Source organism: Diadema setosum, chromosome 13 (assembly GCF_964275005.1).
Source record: "Diadema setosum chromosome 13, eeDiaSeto1, whole genome shotgun sequence".
Classification (NCBI taxonomy): domain Eukaryota; kingdom Metazoa; phylum Echinodermata; class Echinoidea; order Diadematoida; family Diadematidae; genus Diadema; species Diadema setosum.
In genome coordinates this window covers 25,710,292-25,732,637 of record NC_092697.1, presented here as the reverse complement: position 1 = coordinate 25,732,637, position 22,346 = coordinate 25,710,292, and the positions used below count along the sequence as shown (strand labels likewise).

The following is a 22,346-nucleotide window of genomic DNA, read 5'->3' as shown; positions in this document are numbered from 1 at the left end:
TTACAGGCACAAACTTCTTCCCATACTGTTTACCAGAAAGTATTTGAATGCCCTGGATCGTCCGGAGAATAATTTCGAGGAGAAAAAGGTTTCTCTCTCTCTCTGTCTTTTGCCATATATTTTCCTCTTACTGTCACTTTCTCTCTCCCTTTTCTCCCTCTTGAACTGCTGTGGGTTTTTAGCTCTCAATTCCATGTTCTTTCTAAATTAATAAATTTTCTCTTTGGTCTAGACACAAGGTTTCTGCATTAACTTGGACTTCAGTGGCTTGGTTCATCACTCTTTTCGCATTTTTCTTTTCTTCTGATTCTGATATTTCTTCAAAGTTCGTGTTTTTGTAATAATTTTCTGTATTAAATACAAAATTTTCTTGTGTCATGGCAAACCACAGAGGTATTTGCATCCTGCAGTTTGGGAAATTCTCAAGCTAATGCCTTTGAACTTATTTCACGTTACATTCCTGAAGTTGCGTTTCATTCTCATTTTCCCATAGCACGCAATATCATTTGTGACCCGCCACAACAAAAGGATCCTACAATATGTAAAGTCACTGACAGCTGAGCCAAGAAAATTGAGTTTGAAGTCAGATCATCAAAATCGGTCAAAACGATCAGATTTCTGTTTTTGGCATAATTTTGTAGTCTACTGTATCATCTATCATCTGGCAAAATTTCGAAGCTACATGATGAAACAAAAGGCAAGAAATTAGTGTTTTCTGGGCCGTGATTTTTTGACTTTCAAAGGAACAGAAACGTGTCCGAAGATTAAATTTAGCGCCGCAGATAGATTACGCCCCTAGCAGCAAGAAAGGGATCTTATTGGTCAGTTCATGGCACCTTGGTTACTGATTGGTCGTGCATAGACCGCTGGCACTAAGCTTGAATGAACATCATGGAGGTTGTTAGGAGCAGACCTTCTATTGTCAAGTGGTGAAAAGTGTCTTACCTTCCCTCGATCAAGATTGCGTTGGAGAGAAAACTTTGAAGGTAGTTTTCTCGAAACGCTGAATTCCTAGACCACTTGACATGGTCTCATAAAATCACCAATATCTCCGCAACCGTGTACTTTTGTTATCTACAAAATTAAAGCGAAAGAGTAAGGGAATAATGTCGTGTTGTTTTCAGAAAATCGTCCATTCCGACTTTCAGATCGTTTTGTTGTAGCGGGTCACATTTGAATTACATAGATAGTCTAACCACGTTCTATTTCTGATCATTAGAATAATCTGATTATGGTATCATCAAATAGTAGCAAGTGTTTAGAAACCTAGTAGTGCAAGGAGCTGGCTTTGGTCACTTCACTCAACTGGTATCATACCCTGGGATGGTTGTCCTTTTAATTTCCCCTCCCTTCATGAAAGAGAGAGAATAAAAAGAAAGAAAGAAAGAAAGAAAGAAAGAAAGAAAGAAAGAAAGAAAGAAAGAAAGAAAGAAAGAATGAATATTTTCAACTGATGCAGATAGATATGAAGGTGCATATTTTCTAAATTATATCAAAGAAAACTTGTAGAATTTTTTTTTTGTCAAAAAATCAATGAGGTCTGATGAGAGATGGAGACATATTGATAAACCGGCTGTCGTAAGGTCAGGCACACCTAAATTTGAGGGCTACAGTGTGTGGATCAGCAGTCACGTGTACATAAAAGACCAACTTTCAAACAGATGACATATTTTATATTTCACACACCCTCCAGAGAATAAGATGACAGCAAATTGTTGTTGATCCCTTATTGCTTTGTCCTAGTCAATGAATAGTATCACACAGGCACAATATGCTTTGCCAAAACAAAAAACAAAGCAAAACAAAAACAAAAACAAAAAACGAAAAGGGTGGATGGAGTATATTTCTATAAAATTACTAGAGAATAATTCCACATAGACATACAGCCTTCATAGACTAGTGAAGTGCCTTTGAGTGTTCAGAATATGTTTTAAAACCTGCAAAGAAAAAAACAACAAAATGTTGTTACAGTAGTAAAGTCTACGGTAAGAGTTGCAGAGTATTACAGAAAAATACATCCCCATCCAACACCATCGTGGCCCATTTGTACTGGTGAGTGGTACCTGTCCGTAGGTTCCAGGGGCCGTTTGTCTCTATCTACCGGTATCTCGTTCCTTTTTCTCTCCTCACCCCCTTCGTATCCTCAATGGCAGGGTGGTACCTGTAGCCAGAAGAGAGCCCTCTATCGTTGCATTCTCTCACATGGTTGGTGCTCCTCTTACTGTTTCTCATCACCTTCCAGTCATCAACTGTATACCATTCATCTCGGTGTACAACATCTCACAAAGTCACGATGTCATTCGGTGGCTCATAGTAGTTCAACGATTTTATGACACATCTTCTCTCCAGTATTACCATAATCTCTCGGCAAATGTGACCCGCTACAACAAAAAGGTCCTAAAGTCGCGCACGGTCGAAGCCGTGAAAATCGAGTTTGAAGTCAGAGCATTAAAATTGGTCAAAACTTACGATTTTCTGATTTTGATATATTATTGGAGTCTAACATGTCTTCTATCATTTGTCGAAATTTTGAAGCAAAATGATCAAAGGAAAGACCAAAAAATAATGTTTTTCTGAGCCATGTTTTTTGGCGTTTCAACGAAGCAGAAACTGGTTCGAAAATTTGGATTGAGCGCCACAGATAGGTTCCGCCCCTAACAACGACCAGAGTGATCTCATTGGTCAGTTTGCTGCTTGCTGCTAACCGAAGCGTGAAGCTCGCACACTGCCCAGTCGACTGGTGCGTGCGGGCGGGGTGCGCTATGCTCAGTCGCTTCTCACATCCTGGTCACTGATTGGTTGGTGAGGAGACCGCCGACGCTGATGTGCTTGAATGAACTCTTCGGGGGTTGCTAGGGCTTACCTTCTATTGTCCAGAGGTGAAACTGACTTGCGTGTCCGTTGATCGCGATTGCGTCGAAAGGAAGACTTTTAGGGCGCTTTTCTCGAAACAGTGATTTTCCAGACGTCTCGACATGCTCTCTTTTAAACATCGATATCTCCGCAGCCGATTATTTTTATAAAATGTGTTATATATCAATCTAAAGCAGAAAGACTAGGGGATTATATCGTGCAATTTTCAAATAATCAACCTCGCCCGACTTTAGGATCATTTTGTTGTAAGGGGTCACAAATAGTTCTAACACAAGAATCATCGTATCCCACAAAAAGGATTCCATTTTCAACCACTTTCAAAATATGCAATAACATAATTTGTATTAACACTGTTTACTTGTTGATACCTTTGTATAGTTTTAGTTGGGAGAGTCATTTTTTTTTCTTTTTTTATGCTGTGGGGAGAAAATATCAAATGCAGGTCTCTGAAAGTGTGATTTAAAAAGGTTTGCCCAAATGCCTATCGGGAACCCAGTGGTTTATGCACAGCCTCTTTGGAGATTTGAGAATCTGGTAGAGAACAGATGAATAGCTATAATGGGGTGAATACATCTGAGCAATGCGAATTCACATTCTAGAACAGAGCTTTCATTTCTTATAGCCCTCTATACATACCTTTGCTTCAGTATTAAAATAAAAATCAAGAAATGTAAGGAGAGACCTTCACAACGACTCCCATGTTTTATACAGATTGAGCAACAGCATAGTGATTAGGCAGGTGTATGTGTTATAAGAGTCATGATTAGATTATTAACCTATAGTTATTTTGATATCTCTTCTCTGTGAATCTTTTCTGTCTTATGTGTAACCTGCTCTCTCTCTGTCCCTGTTTTCTGTCTATGTACTTTAACCCGTTGAGGACGAGTCCCGAGTATACTCGGGCAGGTGTCTATGGGAAATATGTGTTGTAGCAAAATCAGTCCGTCCTCAACGGGTTAATATATATTTACTTATCTATCTATCTATCTATCTATCTATCTATCTATCTATCTATCTACCTATCTATCTACCTACCTACCAACCTATCTACCTATCTTTCTATCTACCTTATTTGATAACGGAAAGATATAATATTCCAATCTTTACAATTCAACTTTCTGGAAGTGTTTGAAGATTAGTTGATGGTGGCTACAAGAGGGCCTAGTAGATTTCAACTGATTTGTTTCCAGTCTTGATTCTGTTCCTGTGTGACTTTGTAAGTCATCAGCCATCAATCCCTGGTGATGGTGTCTTATCAAGTCGTAACTAACCCCAATCATAATTACATCTCTCTCTCTTTCTTTCTCTCTGTAGTGCTCATCCAAAGGTGTAACTGCCTTCGCTCAAGTCATATTAGCTTATTGGTGCCACAAGGCTGTGTAATATCACTAACTTTTACTTCCATTGGCCACAAACTCCACTGTAGTGTGGGAGACTGGTGCTTCTCTGTCTCAATGTCTTTTATTTCCAAGTCATAATTATGTCCAGAAGAGTCTTTTAATCCCATTCTATCCAACATAGTACAGTGCTGTCATCTTTATCTCTTTGTTTGACTAACACAGCTTTCTACTGCAGTGGTATCACTAAAGGGGGATCACTGGATTAGTATAACTTTATCCTCTGTTAACACTTTGTCATACTTTGTCATACTTTTTGACTCCTTCATTTACACTACTGTAAAAGTGGATATTTTCGCGCGACTAATTTTTCGCGTTTGGCCAGGTTAGAAGAGTTTCGCGTGTTTTAATTTCGCGGAATCAAGACGTCAACTACTGGAATGTATGGCAAGCAAAAATATTTGCGTGCTTTTATTTTCGCGCTAGCTTCTGTTTGCGCGAAATGCGCGAAAATTTCAACACCGCGAAAATTTCCACTTTTACAGTATATGGCTGTGGGGAAACTATAAGTTTGCTCTATTTGTTTCACAATAGCAATGTAACAGTGTTCAGGTATGAGTCTTGTTATGGAAAAAATGGAAATGGAATTTCGTACATTTTGTAATTCATTGTCATACGCAGCTGGTACGTATGGCACGGTTTCACCTAATGATTTTCATTTGTCAGTGTTATGTTTTGTTATGAATTCAACTACTCGAGTGTTATGCTTTGTTATGAATTCATCTACTAGCATTTATTATGGCCAGATAACCTCCTATACGCAGTTTCAGTAGCCTACTGAAACTGCAGGGTCACTGAAATTGTTACTTTTCAGTTGATAATTTGTTACCTAATTGACTTCTGCCACAGATATTAAAGTGGTCTCTGAGCTCCTTAAGCACGTAGCGAATAAAGATTTTTTTGTGTGTGTGTTTTATTTTAATGTTCTCAGTCTTAATAGCTGGAATAAGAACAGGTCAATAAGTAGTTGAATAAAAAATTGGAAACAAACTCACTGTTGCAAAATCCCAGTCTTTTTTTTTTGTTTCCATTTTTTTAAAATTCAACTAATTATTGATGTTGTACTGCGACTGGATGAATGAGAAGAATTTACATTGGAATAAGAAAAGCTCATACAGATTATTTTGTAGTTGAGATATTTAGTTTCCTTCATTTTTTTTTGACATGACGTTATATCAGATGAGTTTTTCTTTGCTCTCATCACTACCAGATTAGACTTGGGTGCTGGATCTTTTGCAGTTGTTGTTGTTGTGTTTTTTTTCTTTCGGGGGGGGGGGGGGGTGGGGGGTGGGGGAGGTGGTATTTAGATAGGCAACTGGTCAATCAGAACTTGAAGCTGTCACCTTGTCATTTTACTAGGGCAGTAGGGTTAGCCAGCGGTCATTGTTTGATAGATGTCAGAGTAGTGACCGAAGGAAAAGAGATTGACCATCCCTAATTGTATGATGTTTGATTTACAGCAGAACCTGCTTGACGTACTCTTGCGCTCCTACTCCCATAAAAATTAACTCATTGACATGTAATGCAGTATGGAGGAGCTATTGGGATTCACTGGATAACGCTACAGACTTTCAACTGCAAGATCCCTGGCTCAAATTTGCTGGCAGTGGCGATGTGCCATAAGCAAGACACTTTATCTTCCTTAGCTGTGGTCACACTAGCAAGAGATCAAGAAGTTTGGTGGGGGTGGGGAAATATCCCCAGTTTTAGTGGGAAGTTTTGTGCGGAGTTTCGAGGGAAGTATGCGGTCACACTGGCAAAACTTTGCAATCTTAAACATCTTGATCTTTTGCGAGTGTGATCACGGCTATTGAGTAGTTCTTAAAGCTTTAGTGTCAGTCCAAAGATAGATATAATAGTAACTTGCTCATAAGCTTTGAAATGCTTCTTCAGTGGCCATGTAAAATAGATCTGAAGACACATGAACTACATAGCTTGCTAAAGGTAGTGACATATTTAAATGTCAAGGAATGATGTGAGTTCTTGCAAACCTTTCAGTTGAATCTTACCTACATTTTGAAAATTGTCATGTATCCTCCTTTTGGTCCCCCCCTGCAGACACAAGCTGGTCCCGTTCCTGATCGATCTGAAGTTCCTGGACGCCCTGGACCGCAGTCACTGAGCGAACTGGTGGAGGTGCCCACCCTGGGGGCACACCCCGCTGCAGCTCTCTAAAACTCTCACCACCCCGGAGACTGTGTCACAACGCTGTCTCTCTCTCTCTCTCTCTCTCTCGCAAGAAGTCAACTGTGCAACACCTACAAGAGTAGCTAGATATTTCTCCAGATTGGTGTAGTGTATACCATACCCCACCCCCCTCATTGAGTCGTGAGTTACATCTCACTGTGGTTTTTAGTTGTTGTTGATGACAACACCTATCATTTGATCATTGCTTTGTGTATGTGTGTATGCGTGTGAGTGTGCATTTTCTCCTGATCATATGTTATTTCCCACTTTTTAATTTACAGAATTCATGTTGGTATCCGAGAGACTCAAGATTCTTTCCACCCATTTATATCCGGTTCTTCTCTACATGTTAGTTATTCTGATGAAGATACCCAAACAAAGGCTGCCATGAAGTCAGCCCCAAGTATCTCAAAACCTGACTACACAGGCTTCAAGACCAATATATGGTGTGCTAGGAAGATCCAGACCCCAGCCAACTGTGAACCTCAGACTTCTTAAATCCCGTCAGTGTCCCTGATTGTGCTGATATTGGATTGAATAAATGCACTGGGTTTTTATGGGATCTGGTGTTTTGGGAGGCTCGTGCTATTACAAGAAAAAAAGTTGATTCCCCTGCTTGAAGCAAAAGAAAACCACAAATAAATGACTGACAGTCTTTACTTGAATAATTCTACTGGCAAGCAGGCACCATGACTGCATCCGTAACAACACTGAGACAGATTCATATTAAGGCTATTGCTTGCCGAGTTGTTCAAATCCTCATTATGAGACTTATACTTTTAGAGTATACCCTACATCAAACAAGTTCAAGTTCATCAAACAGGTTCCCTCACCACAGACTGAAGAAGAAAGACACTCTAATGCACCCTCTCTTCACACCAGCAGTCATTCAGATGCAGTTGTATATCTGTGGGGAGGGGGTGAGATTTAAAAGTATAGATGGAAGATTTAAGAAATGAATCCTTGTAAACTGTGCGTCCTTCAGCAGTTGTACCATCGTCATCTTTTCCCCCAGTGCAAGACATTACTGCATTAAATTATTGGTCGTTGAAGGTTCAGTGTTTGCATATTCATGCAGCAGGGCTGCCCCTGCATTTGAAAAATGAATCCGTTTGGGGCCCTGTTTGATCGTATCCTCGCAATACATAGTGACTGTGATTGGCGTACCGGTAAACCAACCTTTCCACCCCTATATTACGGTGTGAGAATCCTCAACTGCGCGCTATCAATGTCCCCCAGTCGGCTCGTGATGGCGCTATAACAACTCAGCAAAATGTATTGAGGCTGTGTAATAAGACTAGACATGGAAAAGGATGACTTTGGTACGTACTGACATCATTAAACTGTCTTCACTATGACCTGTAATCATTCATGCACTGTGGGATACGTCATACCAAGTTTGTGAATTGAGGCAAACTTCATTTTTGCAGCTCTTTTCTTATCAAGTATGTAGCATTTTCATGCACGTTTAAGCGTTGTGATGTGTAAAATTACTATAAAAAGAAAAGATATTGTAGAGAAACAACGTACTATAAAGAGTATGAGAGAGGTCGAGAGAGAGGTCAAGAGAGAAAGAGAAGCATAAAAGAGCTATCTATACTGTACTTCAAAAGTACCAAGTTTCTTGTAGTACTAGTGACTACTTTGTATATATTTCCTAAATTCCTTTATTTCCTTTTCAAAAAAGAAAAGAAAAAGAGAAAATTTGCCAAGATGTATCTGATTCTCCTATGCAGGAATTTGAAAAATTCCCACAAGCATGTACATACAATGTACCTTACTATTAGTGATGACAAACTTGTTGAGTTTTAACCATTATGTGTACTAGGCTCTTCATTTGCTGTTTGAAATACGGGTGATTTCATTGATGAATGAAAATGTACATTCTAAATCTAAATTTCATCTTGAGATGTGGTTTTATAGTACTCCAAATGGTAGATGTAGTGAGTACTGCAATTGCTTTTAAATTTTGGTACAGCATCAACCTCGACTATAAAAGCTGTTTCCCCTCTTGCAAATATCTGTTCTTCTTCTTCATTCTTTTTTGCACATGGGAGAGTGAAAGATATTGGAATGGATATAGCATCCTTAGTTTACTTATGACTTATCTCAAGATTGCAACTTTAATCTACTGCACTGAATTACTTTTTCTTTTGTGTGTGCAAGGCTTTATTGTAATGGCTAGATGAGAAATAAGCACGCTAGAAAAGTCCAAACCATGTCATGTTTTATGTGTGTTTGCCCATTTCTCGCTATCGCATATAACTGTAAAAACTCAAGTGGCGGCAGCCGCGCTATTTGATTTCCATAACAGTGAGTCGACAATGCTGTACTGGCACACAGCGCAAACTCTACTTGATCGTACAAAAAAAAAAAAAAATACAGAGCACTATATCTCTGTCTTAAAACTACAATAGTTATGCAGGTTTTCTTAGAAACTGTTTCGTTTAGGGGAAAAATGATATCAACTGTAAGCATCTGAAAATGCATTTCTATTGTGAAGTGACAATTTTTTAGTCGTAATAAAACAGGGAAAATAGGATGTGATTACTGCATATACACTCTACCAGTGCCTGCTGCCCAGTAACTCCACATTATCAGAAGTGCACAAGTGAACATGGAAAGTATGATTCCGCTTGACCTTTGCGCTTTGCGTGTTGCGCTTGGGTGCGTAAGATCGGCTCATTTATTTGCATGTAGCGTACGGCCAGTGTACGGACCCGACCACTGGCGACTTAACGTTTACATTTTTATGCGATAGGGAGAATTGAACCAGCGTCTACAACCCGAAGGCTGAAGGAAGGCATGCGTTCTGTCCACTGCACAAAGAAACCGCAGTGTTTATTCCATGAGACTGTTTGCTAGTTATCTCAGTCAACGTCACCTCTCTGTCTATGAATGTATGCAGGAGAAGCAATCTTACAACAATGGCAATTACCGGCTCTTCTTTCATTGATGCAATAGCTCTTTTTTTATGTGCAAAGTGGAGAGGAGAAAAAAAGGAGGCTGCAGTACATTATACCCCAACCTTCAGTTCCAAAGATATTGTGTAGTACTCATGGCTGAATTTGTGTGTACCCCAACCTTCAGTTCCAAAGATACTATGTAGTACTCATGTTAAATTTGTGTGTGATTGCAGCAAACAACTACACTGTATTTCATTTGTAGATGAGTCACTGAAGTTGTCTTGGGAAATGTACGAAGGACAGCTGAAGTTCGTCCTTTAAAGTGGAAATTGAGGCAATGTATGAAGATTACGTTTTGTTTTGTTTTGTTCTGTTATACTGTACTGCTCTGTTTATTTTGATGGTAATCCTGCAGAGACTCCAACCCCAAGTACCTTCTAATCAGGAGATTCTCCCGCCTGAACCACTAGCAAACGGGAGACTCCAACTTGATGTGCGCAAAGTGCGAAGTCCTTTGGGTCATTGTTTAGAGTTCTAGATGCTCTCTCGTGCTATCTCAGGCTTATTTTCCAACATACGATGGCACTGAGTAGATCTAAATAATAATTTGAGGATTTAAATCATACATTCTGGCTTCATAAAACTTCATTTCATATATCATGTGCAGATGCTGTACATGCATGCATCATATGAAATTGACTGGCATCGACAAAACCATACAAGCGGGAGACAGAGAGCCAGGGTGGGAGAAATTAAATCTCAGGCAGGAGAACGGGAAATTTTGTGAAAATGGGTTTTCGGCGAGAGATCTCCCGTTGAAAGTGGGAGAGTTGGAGTCTCTGATCCTGTGCAATGCGACAAATCTAAAGTGAAGGCTTTTACAAGATATGTAGCTATTCAGATTGTGATCAAAAGCTTTCTTTATTCCTGTTTCCAGAGGTTGAACACATGAATGAAGAATTTGCTGTAATTATTGTTTTAATGTGTATGGTGCCTAAGGCATGATTCCGCACAAAGAGAACATTAATTTTTTATGCGATTTATTCTAAAAGAAATCATAAGCAACTTTCGTACCAAGTCACTTTTTATTTGGGGTGTCCTTTTGATGAGACATGTCTTTATAACTGTTAAGGACAGGTACATCATTTCTAGTTTTAACATGTAATCTTAAATGAAATGGATCAAAAACCTCCACAGACTGTCATTTTAACAGATCTATCACAAAACCACTGAAGTGTTGTGGTTTTAAAGATCTGGCAGCATGGGTTTCATGTGTGGTCCAGTGGAATCAATCTTCATTTGCTGCCCACTGGAGTACATTTGAAAACCACAAATACCGCCCATCAGGGAATATGTGCGTCGAAGCATATTACGCTCATCAGTGACGATCGACTCTAGTCGAGATTCGTTGGCTGTGTGTGTACTTGCATACAGATCAGTAATGAAGCTGGACACAATTTGTTACGAGGATTCTCAAATACATGTATATCTGAGCTGGGCCAGCCTTCCCACGCCATGATACCCCCACGCTACTGTGTCTTTAAATCAGGTGTTTGACTTTTGTGCCAAAATCTGTGTTAAATCCATACAAAATGAAAAATCTAATATTGCTCATGCTTCTTGAAAGAAACTGAACAAATGCTTTGTTAATTCATCTTTTTTGTTCTATGTTAGTGATCGATTATTAAACAAAACAATAGAAAGTAACTGTAGTAACTGACTCAAAATTTGTTTAAAGGTCTCTAGTACAATTTCGCGTGTTGTTAAATTCGCGATCCAACTGCAATTCGCGAAATTCACGAAAATTAAATCCTCACAAAAATAACAGCGTATACAGTAACTTTCAATCCAGATTGCAGCCTGTTATGAGTCTCCCAGAGAAAATTGTAAGGTTTGTTTGATCAAAATATATGAATGAATGTTAAAATTTGCAAACATGTTGACCTGAACAATTACCTTTACAAATAAAATTACAAGCAACAGTGGGGCAAAGAGAGAGAGAAAAAACACCAACAACAACAAGTACATGTATACCATCTGATGTTTGTAACATTCGAGTACAAGTACTGCTGGTGTGGTCAATATTGAAGCCATAGATGTAAACTTTGCCCCAGTACTAATCTTAATTGTTAACTGTACCTTGAATCACATAATCTAGGTAAAAAGGAAAATGTGATTGTAATCAATGGAGTTCTCAGAAAATGCAGTTGGTATGTAAGTTGGGACTCCATTTATGAAAATGATTAAATAGTACAGTGTACTTTTTGTAGACATTGCACACATTGCAATGTGTGTCCCTATCTTACCAGCATACTCCTATGTTTTTTCTCTGTAGTTGGCATTGTATTTCTAGGCAAACTAGTAGAAGTGATTTTTTTTTTTTTTTTTTTTATGTTACGCATCACTTTGCATGATAAGTGTTGTAAGCATAAGACTTGTTTGCATTGTTACATTTTTGTAATTGTAAATTCACATGGCTGGAGCATAGCTTTTGTTTTTGGTTGGTCTGTTTGTTTGTTTGTTTTTTGGTTTCAAACAAGAGTGTATGTATTGTTTATAGGTCATTTAACAATTACAAAAGAATATTATTCTGGGAAATGCGTAGGTGTGTGTTTAATATTTTCAATGTAGTGTAAAGATGTTTACATTGCACACAAACTGAGTCACATAGTGTATTTGAAACTAGGGGCCAGCTAGTGAAATATATTTTGTCTTTTGCAATCTTTTACTTTACACTTTACCCCCGAGATCTCTTCTATTAAGTATTCAGTGCAAAAACAAAACAAAAAGAAGAAAAATCAGCTTCTCACTTCCTGAAATTTTACGGAAAAAAAAGATTCTTTCTATAAACCTGAATAGTATGCCATGGCTTACTGTATTCCTGTGGTGGCAGAAGTGAAACAGTTAAGGAGGAATGATTACTGCTGTCTGTATTCATATTCAAAGTGTATGAGGATTTTAATGAATGTAGAAATTTCCCTTAGCACCATCCGCGTACTCTTAACCTGTTGAGGACGGGCTGATTTTGCTTCAGCACGCATTTTCAGTAGACACTTGCCTGAGTATTCTGGGGACTCGTCCTCAACGGGTTAAAAATGGTATTGTGGGTGTGTTTTGCATACAGAAAATTGTATTAAACAAAGCACTGGTGCACAGGAGTATTGTTAATATCCCAGTGAATACAAACCATTTGTGTACAGTAATCTTGCTGATATTTGTAAGAAGCAGTGTTGAAGCACTACATACAATATACCAGGGTACCATGGCACAGCTGGCTGGCAAATGCAGTTGTGAGGTTTCTTCAAAAGATGCAGTTTAGAAGGCGAGTTACATCAAACAGCCAGATGTGGTTTTTGTTTGTTGACTGCTTTCATGTTTGTGTACTTCTTGCTACGCTCTGCCAGCAATAAAGACCAGATGCCCACAGTCTGGTCAATTTTTACAAATGGCGACGGCAAAAAAAAATCGAACTGGATCTGTGTTTTTGTATCGATTGTAATTTGTAATGACTTGTGGTTCACCCCTTTCAATGGCATCTGTGTGAGAGTGTTCTGTTGTCGTTTTCGTGCTCGGGCGCGTCGCATGTGGTATCCGCAGGCGTTCCTCCCTGGCAAGTGTCAAGCCACTTTTCGTCAACGGAATCGGATGCAGGTTAGAGCTCGTACAACTGTGGTAGAATTCAAGTTTTGTTGCATGACAAGCTGGTGTAAATACAAGTAGCACATGATTACCGATTTCAGGATACAATAGGACGATCAATTTGAGACTGTACATATGCTTTTAATGTGCCAGGGCTAAGGGCAGCAATGTAAATTGATGTACATTTCATGGCGACAGAAATTGTAGATTTATTTGCAATGAAAATAGCAGAAATTATAAATATATTATAGATATTATATATATATAAATATATACATATATATTGTCTATCTAAATATGAAAGTGTGTGCAGTTAGTTAAGGACACTGGTTACAATGAGGTACTTGCTTGAAATTGCTCAGTGATACAGAATGAAATTGTCAAATGTACTAGTCCTGGGAAATGGCATATGTTTGTCATATTTGGGAGATCTACTCTAAGTATTTATGTTGATATGCCAGGGTGCGACTCTCTGGTAACGATTTATGGCATTGGATTTCCGAGAAATGTGCCATGTTTGATGTAACGGTCATCTGTCCTAGGGCCTGCAGTTCGTATGTATTCCAGTATTCCAGTTACCATGGCAACAGTGAGACTTGACCAGTCGCTAATTTGCGGTCACTGAGGACGGAGTTGCGATCAAGAGTCTGACAGCTTCAAAAAGCTTAGACACGAAATTTTCGACCGAGTTTTTATCAGAATGGGAACTGGTCCTCTCAGATTCACTCGTATTGTTTTCCTGCATGTCCACTGCTGCCAAGGTAGAAGCCCTCATGAAGAATTATAGGGGAATTTGCTGTTTGTAGATATAATCAGCCCATCATAAGGCAACTTAACTTTCTGGTTGGGGAAAGTTATTGTGATATGATGTTTTCAGATAGATTTGAATAGGTCCCCTTCTTTTAAAGGCTGTTTAACACCCTTTTGATGCGGTATGCAGAAGAGTGATTTTGGAAATTACCTGAGATAAAAACGGATACGTGGAAAATGATGCATATAACCATTTGAAAAAGTAATGATACTAACAAATTCAATATTTAAGCAACCATCATGTGCTCAGTGTATCTTCAATTGACAGCATATTTTGGTCAAATCTTTTGCAGAAACATTGACATGAAAGAGGAATTGCAGTCATTTGGGGGGGGGGGGGGGGGGCTGGAAGATACCGAGAACATTCAAAGAACATACAAAGAAGTGAAGGTGAAGTTGGAAGATGTCCTTTTGAGTTTCCACATATTCTGTAGTGCACGATGGTGAGGCAATTTGATCTGGAAATGTATTGAAGCTGTGCTGCCTGCTAGTAGTGTCTACCAAGACATAGATGACTTGTTATTGAGGGCTTCTACGCTTGACAGTGGAGAGAAAGCGAGATGAGAAACCAAAAGTTCCATGTTTTGACAATACCCTTGGCACAGACTGGAAGTAAATTGGGGAATCGGGGAGTAAATTCAGAAGCTAGGGAGCGGGGTTTAACGCCCATGAGGCAAAAATGTCTCTCAGTTTCTGAACACAAAATTCACTGATGAAAAGTGCAGTGCATATCTATACCAAAGTGACGCAAAGCTAAAAGCAGGGGGTAACAAAGGACACTAGAATACTGTCAGGATGCAAGTGTCACATCCAAACTTTGCATTTTTGTTTTTTCAATCTCCGTTTCGGACAAGGCGTGATGCAATGAATCTGTAGCCAAAAACAAGCAATATACATTGTAGAAACTCTGCGCTTGCGCCAGTCAAGCAAATGAAAGGATATATCTTGTACATATGTATGAAACGATGATACCACATTCTAGATACAGATCTTTGTAAAGCCTGTAAAAACACAGAAAAGAAATAAAACGAGACAAAAAAAGTTGGAGACTTGACCAGTGTATATATGACTCATGGATCACTAGAGGGCACCTTATGTATATGCCCACCTTTTTACCCATTCCAAGGGCCATGCTACCCCACTGACCGAGCTCTTACCTGACCGACGCCCACGCCAGATAGAGGTGACCACACATTATGCTCTTATATTTATAACATAATTTGTACCAAAGAGTGATATTTTATCTTTCTAGCTGTCTTTGAACCTGAATGATATTTTGTGTTGGCAAGAAACTTTTTTTTTCTTTGTATTTGTTTTGTTTTTCCATTGAAAACTGAAATACAAAACAAACGTGCAAAAAAAAAAAAGTTATTCGTTTATCTTGGCTCCTCATTGTTTCCTTGTCAATTCATCTAGAAGTGAAGGAGAATGTACAGAAAGGTGAGATTCCTATGGCAAGAATGCAGTGAAAGCAAATTGGTGGTGCAGGTTTGAGTGAAGTTTGAGTGAAATTTGATGTGATACGGCCCTTGCAAGCACAGTGGCCCAATTTGCAAGGGTAGTTTAAAAGCCATGGCTTATATCTGCTTCATTGAAGAAAACAAGTATAAACACAGACATACCTTCCTTTAGTTTAGTATTTTTTTTGGTCAAGTTTTGTTTCTTATTGCAGCTAATTGAAAAAAAAAAAATTGCCGTTCATTGATGTAAATAAGCACAAATAATTCATGAAGTAGTAGCCATGATAAGAAAAACAGATGGTGCTTATTTTCATCGAAAGGCAATTTGTTGATTAATTGCAGTAAAAACAACTTGAATTCATTAATTTTGATACATACGTGTCTACACAATACCCGCTGTATATTAGGGATAAGAACCAGAACTGGCTGTTGGGCGGAAGCTTGGTAGTCTAGTGGATACAAAGAGTTAAGACAAAAATGTGCCATGCACACGTATAAACCACTGAGTTGGTACAACACCTGTCTTCTAATCAGGAGAACATGCCTCTAAGTCAATACGGGTAGACACACCTTGTGTGTGAGCAGGGAGGTGTTACAGAGATGGAGTGGCAACTCTTCGTAATTCATGCAAACGCATGTTTGGGTTCAAGGCGTTACAATGGGATGTCTAGCATTCCATTACGCTTTGAAGTCATGCTCGGCGCCGCTCTAGTTGCAAGACGAAGTTGGGAGACGAAGAACGCATTTCACCTTTCGTTAAATTACAAGTTCTATTTCACCGTAAAATTTCAAATGAAATAGAAATGTCTGCTCGAATTGATTTAGAATAGGTTAGGAAAGAATTCAATATTATAAACATGTATTTCTAGTTTCTTCGTAATGTGCAAATCAAAATGAAATGAAAATTAGGCCCTCTTAAAAACCTAATATTTTTCTATAATGCGCATATTTGTGCATGTTAGTTTTTTAATCTTTTAGTCTGGGATATTTTGATCTTTCAAATACAGTACTCCGCTAAAGCGTATTCCAGCGTGCTTTTAAACTATTTGCTGTTAAAATTGTTAGTTTTACACTGCATTTTGGTTCGCTGCTCCAATTCAAGTGACACAAATTCATTGTTGCCATCACATTGAAAGAGAGAGCGAATTGCAGTAGGGGCAAGTATTTCTAGATGTGAGAGCGCTAGTCCCGATTATTAATGCTCTCTTTTGTCAAAGCACATGGGTAACACCTGTAGTTGAACGCATAACTTCTCGGTGGCGCCGCGCATGACTTCAATGGAGAGCAGTAGTTGTCTCTCCTTCTCTAGCACCTCCCTGGTGTGAGTAATGCTCATATATATATATATATATATATATATATATATATATATATATACATGTATATATATATATATATATAGAAGAAAGAGTCTCAAGTACGCCATGGATCCAACGATTACAAAAAAATTTTCCAAGATGGGTATATATATATATATATATACATGTATATATATATATATATATATATATATATATATATATATATATATATACACAATGTATATACACTTTGATATGTTTGATAACTTGCATTTGTTGGTCGACTCTCACTCTCATTTTGTTGCCTCTTCTTGGTACACCAGGGCTCACTGCCTGCTCAGCCCCCCCCCCCCCCCCCCCCTTGCTGTTGCTATTTCACTCTTTTCCTTTCTTTATCCCTTGGTTGTTCCTCATCTTGTTTGATGTTGCCTCCCTATTCATCCTTATCCTTCAAAGGTTTGATAACTTGCATTGATGGATGTGTGTTGGTTTTATACGTGATGTGTGATATGCATTCACACAGTTGAACCGTGCATGATATAATCCGTGGACTAGGTGTAAACTAGCTTTGTGAATTCTGGCCAGAGAAATCTTCAAACATGGTGATCTTATAGGTAATCAGCAAAGAGATTTTATAGGGAATGTACTCTCTGGTAATCAGTCATCTCTGTAATGCCACCATAGGGCTTCACATGTGTAATGCTCATATATATATAAGAAATAAACCGTTGGTGAATACAGCATGAACTTTGTTGCAGCTTTGTTACAATGTATATACACTTTGATATGTTTGATAACTTGCATTTGTTGGTCGACTCTCACTCTCATTTTGTTGCCTCTTCTTGGTACACCAGGGCTCGCTGCCTGCTCAGCCCCCCCCCCTTGCTGTTGCTATTTCACTCTTTTCCTTTTTTTATCCCTCTGATGTTCCTCATCTTGTTTGATGTTGCCTCCCTATTCATCCTTATCCTTCAAAGGTTGCCCCCCCCCCTTGGTCCTCATGATCATTACTGACCGTCCTCTGCCTTTTGTCTGTTCACCCTCCTTTAATCCCCCTCCCTTTACCCGTTGGGCTTCTTGCCCACGACCCCCAACCCTCCCCTTTCTTCTTTGTTCTTCCTTAGCCCTCCCCTGACTGTTCTTGTTGTGTATGTGATTGCTGTCCCTGCCTGTTTGTCATTTTGCCTCGAAAGCTCAGGCCCCTTTTGACTCCATTTCTACGACATTCCAAAAATTTCACAGTTGGAGAAGTGGTAGTCATTTCAAACTTTCCTTGCTATTTCAAGGAAATTGTTATTTTTCAAAATGATTTGTGTGTAAGTTTTATAAAGTCTAACTGTTCATACTAAGACTTCATCAGGGTATTCTGTTACTGTAAAAGTGGATACTTTTGCTTTAGTAATTTTTCACCCTCTGCCGGATAAAGTGAATTGCGCAAGTTTTTAATTCTGTGTAATCAAAATATGAAATAGTATAGTTTAATGTAAAGGAAGAAAAAAGCTTTTGTGTGCTTTTATTTTCGCACAAGTGCAAGTTGCATGAAATGTGTTGAAAATTTCCACTTTTACAGTAAGTGACATGGTGATGTGTCAGGTATGTGTGTTAGGCACAAGGGTAGATGTGTTTTACTGGTTGGCTACTTTTTGGCAGTGCCAGTCTTGTTTCCATATACATATACAATGTTAAAAAGTTGTTTTCAAGCATTTTTTAAATTTCTACATTGCACTGTTGCCATCACTATCACCATCATCATCGTAACTGTCACCACAATCATCACGGGGCTGCCAAACCTGTGCAGTTGGAAAAATAGTAAAATGTATAAAATTGGCTCCACAGAGAAATGAAGAAACAAACTGGTAATGTATTTTTGGCCAGTAAAGCATGAGTTTATTTGGTGTAGGACGCTGAAAATTTGTAGTCAGAAAAAAAATCGAGTTTTATTGGCCAAAGATGGATTACCAGTTTGTTTTTTCATTTTAGATAAATAAATACACCTGTAAATAAATAAATAAATAAATAAATATATGTATATATATATATATATATATACATTTATATATACTGAAAGAAATTAGATCTCTCGCACTACTAGTATATATATATACATATATATATATATATATATATATATATATATATATACAAAGAGATATCAACTTTTTGAAGGCAGAAGACATATTTTGGTTTAAATGTTGGAAAAGTACATTGAAGATTTCAGCAAATCATTTTTCATCTCAAAAACACAGTGACATCTACTTATATTCGACAAAGAACATACAATACAATGTACAGGTATCATCAAAACATACCAGTTGGCAGCTCCGTCAGTACTTCGAGTTACAAATTAATCATCACCATCATTGTTATTTTCTGTATGGTCATCATAACTGTGGTAATAATAATCAACATCAGCAATCCGACATACCTAGGTAGGGCAATGTATGTTCAATATGTGTACAAGCCATGATCCTAGCCATGATTATGCACATTTTGTTTGGCACTGCAGTAAACCTTGCTTAAGTCCACCTCGCACAAGTTTAATAATCGCCCAAGTTGAAGGCCTTTTCAAGTCCTCTTTTATATTCTATTGCTTTTTAATCCCTCTTTTCAGTAGAATTTTCTCTTTAAAGTTGAAGCTATTTCTTCAGTCCAAATAGATTTGACTGAGGCAAGGTTGACTGTTTGTACAATATTCTAGCCCTGATCCTAGCCATGACTGTGCATGTTTAGTTTGGTACCATTTGACCATCAACCTTATCAACATAAATTTTCTCATCAGAATGAGTGTGTCAGTTACCACCAGTCACCAGTGTACCATATCACCATGGCAACCCATCATCTCACAATAGCTCGCATCTCTGCACCCTAGGGTTCGCAGCTGGATGACATTCGATACAGAGCATTCAAACACACATAGCCAACACGTTTCACAACACCCGACAGATCTGCAAGCACAAATTACTTTTGCGAGGTGCGCTATAATTTATTTGACATCTCGTTTTGGTACAAAATGCTGTACAAATGCTTGCTTATTTTCGAAGCAAATTTGCCCAAAAATAGTCTTTATGGCAAATATTTTCTTTAAAATATATATCTTATCACAGGTAAAAGATCACTCCCAAGCATAGCAATGGTTTACAGTTGATACAAGTACTGCTTTTGCAATAAATATAAAAAGTGCAAATTCTGCATACTTGTTCATCAAAGTAGGGGATTCAAGGTACAGTATACACTGGTAAAAGGCATTTATAAAACAGGGTATCCCATTGAGCATAGCATCGTGAACCGAAGTAGTTATTCCCTAATGTTCACACTACCTTGACAAACCATCACGGAAATGCAAGTTCAAGCCATATTTTGTGTACAACACAGCAGGAAATACAGCAAATGTTATACAGTGTACATCATGATAATACAATAAATGCTTATTGTAACAAACTCCTCAGTCCCAGTGAATTCAATCTGTTCAAACTTTCTATACCAGGGTCTGGGAAACAAATGCAAAGAAACTTTAGAACTTCAATGAATGCCAGGAGCATGTGTTCCTTCTTACAACAGTCTACTGTAATGGTACAAAAATCCTGTCATCCCAAGTTCCATACCCAGACACCACATTTTTTGTTCTATTATAAAATGGGTTTTAGAATCTCTGCAATCTGACTGGTCAATTATTATGCATTGATTTTTACTGATTCACACTTAGCCATGCATGCAGTATTCAAAAATCTGAACGCATAGCTCAAGCCTTGTATAGAGTTGTAGGTGTACCAGATGCATGATAGGGGAAAAAAAGTTGAATTTCAAGAATATGCAGGCCCATTTTATAAAACAAATGATGCACAGGCCTACACTGTATTTTGTGGATAAGTGAGAATTGGATGCCCTCCTTTAACTTTGGAAACAGCCTAACACCCACTTGCTGCACTTATGGGTTTGAACAGTTCCAAAGTTAAACTCGCGCATCCGATTCTCACCGATCCACTCTGCCCTGTGCATCATTTGTATACTGACTTTCAAGTATATATATAACTAAACACTGTGTGATTTGATTCCTTTCTGCTTTAAGTCTGGTAGATGAGTTTTACAGATTGAAAAGGGAGCTCCAGACCACACTTTGCCAATGAAGTATCAAAGACCAGGTACATGTACTTCTCAATCAGCATTGCAATTATAGAGAGATACAGGCCAGAAGTATGGAAGTAAAAAGCTTTGCTACTAGAAATCCATATACAAGTACGTACAGTGCAATCCCATTATAACGAACACGGTTATAACCAAATTCTGGTTACATCGAAATAAACATTCAGGCTGCAACATTATCTGCTCGATGCTATCTATTGTTTATTTGTTCAGTTATAATGAAATTTCGACATAATGAAAGGAAACTGCAGGTCCTGATGACTTCTCTATAATGGGAGTCCACTGTACCTATTTTTTGTTCACTTTCTGAGCATTTCATATTCAAAGTAACCATTCTTTATCTGTGGCTACAGTCAAGTACCTGCACGCAACCAAGACATGACATGAGAGCTACATCTTTATGCAAGCAGTAAAGTTAAATTGCAAGTTCTGTTATGATGAGCAGTACTACATGGAGCTTTTAGACGATCTGCTGTATCTTACATGCTGCAATGTACATAGAGTGACTGTCTTTCTTTAATAAATAATTATGAAACGAGAAGTTTGAGAAAGATTGAGGAAAATCAGACCTGTTCTTGATTTTCATGTGGCATTTTCTCTAGATTGAAACTCTTACAGCAATTTGTGATACCAGATCAATATGACAATATCGAGAAAATATAAAGAGAAAAAATATGCAAGAATTCATTTTTTTTTTTCATTTCATGAAAATGTCATAAGTCCCTCAGCTTGTTCTTGGGGTATGTTAGGGTAGATATCATTCTCCATACTTTCTGGATGTACTTTTGTTTACTTTTCCATTCACTTGTGGTGGTTTGTTTTCAGCTTAAGTGTTTATTGACACAGAGTAGAATCATTGCTCTAGGCCCATCCATAAAGCTGTTCCTGTGTAAAGAATGGCTTCAAAAGACTTGTCTTTACATCGTGCATCCATATGAGTGGGACCCCTGCTTTCTCAACACCAGACCACTAAATGCACCTGATCACATCAGCTTTACTGTTGTTGTAGTTGGTCCCTCATTCAACATAGCATACTGTATACGCCGAATATTTCACGAGGTTTTCATTTTTGTGAATTTCGCGAGTCGGGTGCTATTCGCGAAATTAAAGACACACGAAAATATTGACTCTATTCCCGATGTGAATGTGACATACGCATGTACGTTTCTCCATTCAGTACAGGACTCCACGATCGCAAATTCAACCACTCGCAAAATCGTCAGGATTTCCTGATTCACGAAAATTTAGACTCGCGAAATATATAGTATATATATATATATAATACAGTATTTGAGCAAAAAGAGGCCTCATCATACAATACCTTGCAACATTTCTGTGACTGTTAATTTGGTTGAACAGCTCAGATTATCAATCTGCTGTTCTTATCACCAATAAAATGAACAAGAGAAGTGCTCTGTTAATCAAGCAATGTTAACATTTCATCATTTTTCTCCCCATGGATTTAAAAAGGGACATAACTATCCACATCAGTACCCATTGAATTTAAAAAAAGAAAAAAAAAATCTTGCTTTCACATGCATAACACATAGCTATAACTATTGTCTGTGACAAATAAAATCATACATACACTGATAAACACTGACATATTCACACAGTTATTTAGAGATACCA

General features: G+C 38.1%; 1 protein-coding gene across 1 annotated transcript in view; it reads left to right on the top strand.

Moving 5' to 3' along the window:
- LOC140236807 (solute carrier family 4 member 11-like) overlaps positions 1-6,800 on the top strand; it is a 98,332-nt gene extending 91,532 nt beyond the window's left edge. Inside the window, exon 15 of the mRNA XM_072316740.1 lies at positions 6,330-6,800. Coding sequence (XP_072172841.1) covers positions 6,330-6,393 — 64 coding nt within the window. The 3' untranslated portion in view covers positions 6,394-6,800. The remainder of the gene's footprint in view (positions 1-6,329) is intronic.
- Positions 6,801-22,346: the final 15,546 nt, after the last annotated feature.